The 775-nt window shown below is 40.1% G+C and overlaps 1 protein-coding gene across 1 annotated transcript; it reads left to right on the top strand.

Moving 5' to 3' along the window:
• Window positions 1-591: 591 nt before the first annotated feature.
• On the top strand, window positions 592-741 carry LOTGIDRAFT_61181 (hypothetical protein; the record flags this gene model as incomplete). Its single annotated transcript, XM_009050763.1, has 1 exon — window positions 592-741. A coding segment is annotated over one exon (150 nt), but the record flags the coding sequence as incomplete, so codon positions are not given.
• Between the last annotated feature and the right edge of the window lie 34 nt (window positions 742-775).

Raw genomic sequence — 775 nt, forward strand, 5'->3', positions numbered from 1 at the left:
TGCAAGTATAAAATATAAAATACAATACAATAGATAGATAAGACAGATAAGATATAGCTATCAAGAATGCCTTGCAGACTGTGCAAAAATTGATAGTATGAAAATGAAAAGAGAACAACGAAACAAAACGAAACCTAGTGAAAGCTTTGTAGGACAGCTTGAATTTCTTCCGCCAAAGAAATTGTCGGCCGCCCAAAGAAAAGATAAAAGAAAAGAATAAAAAGGAACGAACTCACAAATTAGTGGCAGGTGTCAAAAGTTAATTGAGTTATACTTAATTAATACTTGACAGTAATCCGCTAATCCAATTTCACCAATCCAGACTAGAGAGAGAGCTAATTAGTTGTTCACAGTACGAGTGTCGAACTAATTGTGTAGTGAACACGCGCGAAATTTTCCTTTTATACTCGAAAATGGAGTCGAAAAATAGGATCGAAAGCTTTTCTCGTGAAATAGCGCGGACTTGATAGTGAGCACCGTAGTTTTCGACTCCATTTTCGAGTATAAATAGTGTTTTTAGTCGTCGCGTTCGCTTCATTCAGTTACTAGACTTTCGCACGACGACACCGTCTCACTAACTAAATTCACATCATGTCTGGACGAGGAAAAGGAGGAAAAGTAAAGGGAAAGAGCAAGACCCGATCATCCCGGGCTGGATTACAGTTCCCTGTCGGTCGTATCCACCGTCTGTTGAGAAAGGGAAACTATGCCGAGCGAGTCGGAGCTGGTGCCCCAGTCTACTTAGCCGCTGTTTTGGAATATTTGGCTGCTGAAA

Source organism: Lottia gigantea, assembly GCF_000327385.1.
Source record: "Lottia gigantea unplaced genomic scaffold LOTGIsca_15425, whole genome shotgun sequence".
Taxonomy (NCBI): domain Eukaryota; kingdom Metazoa; phylum Mollusca; class Gastropoda; family Lottiidae; genus Lottia; species Lottia gigantea.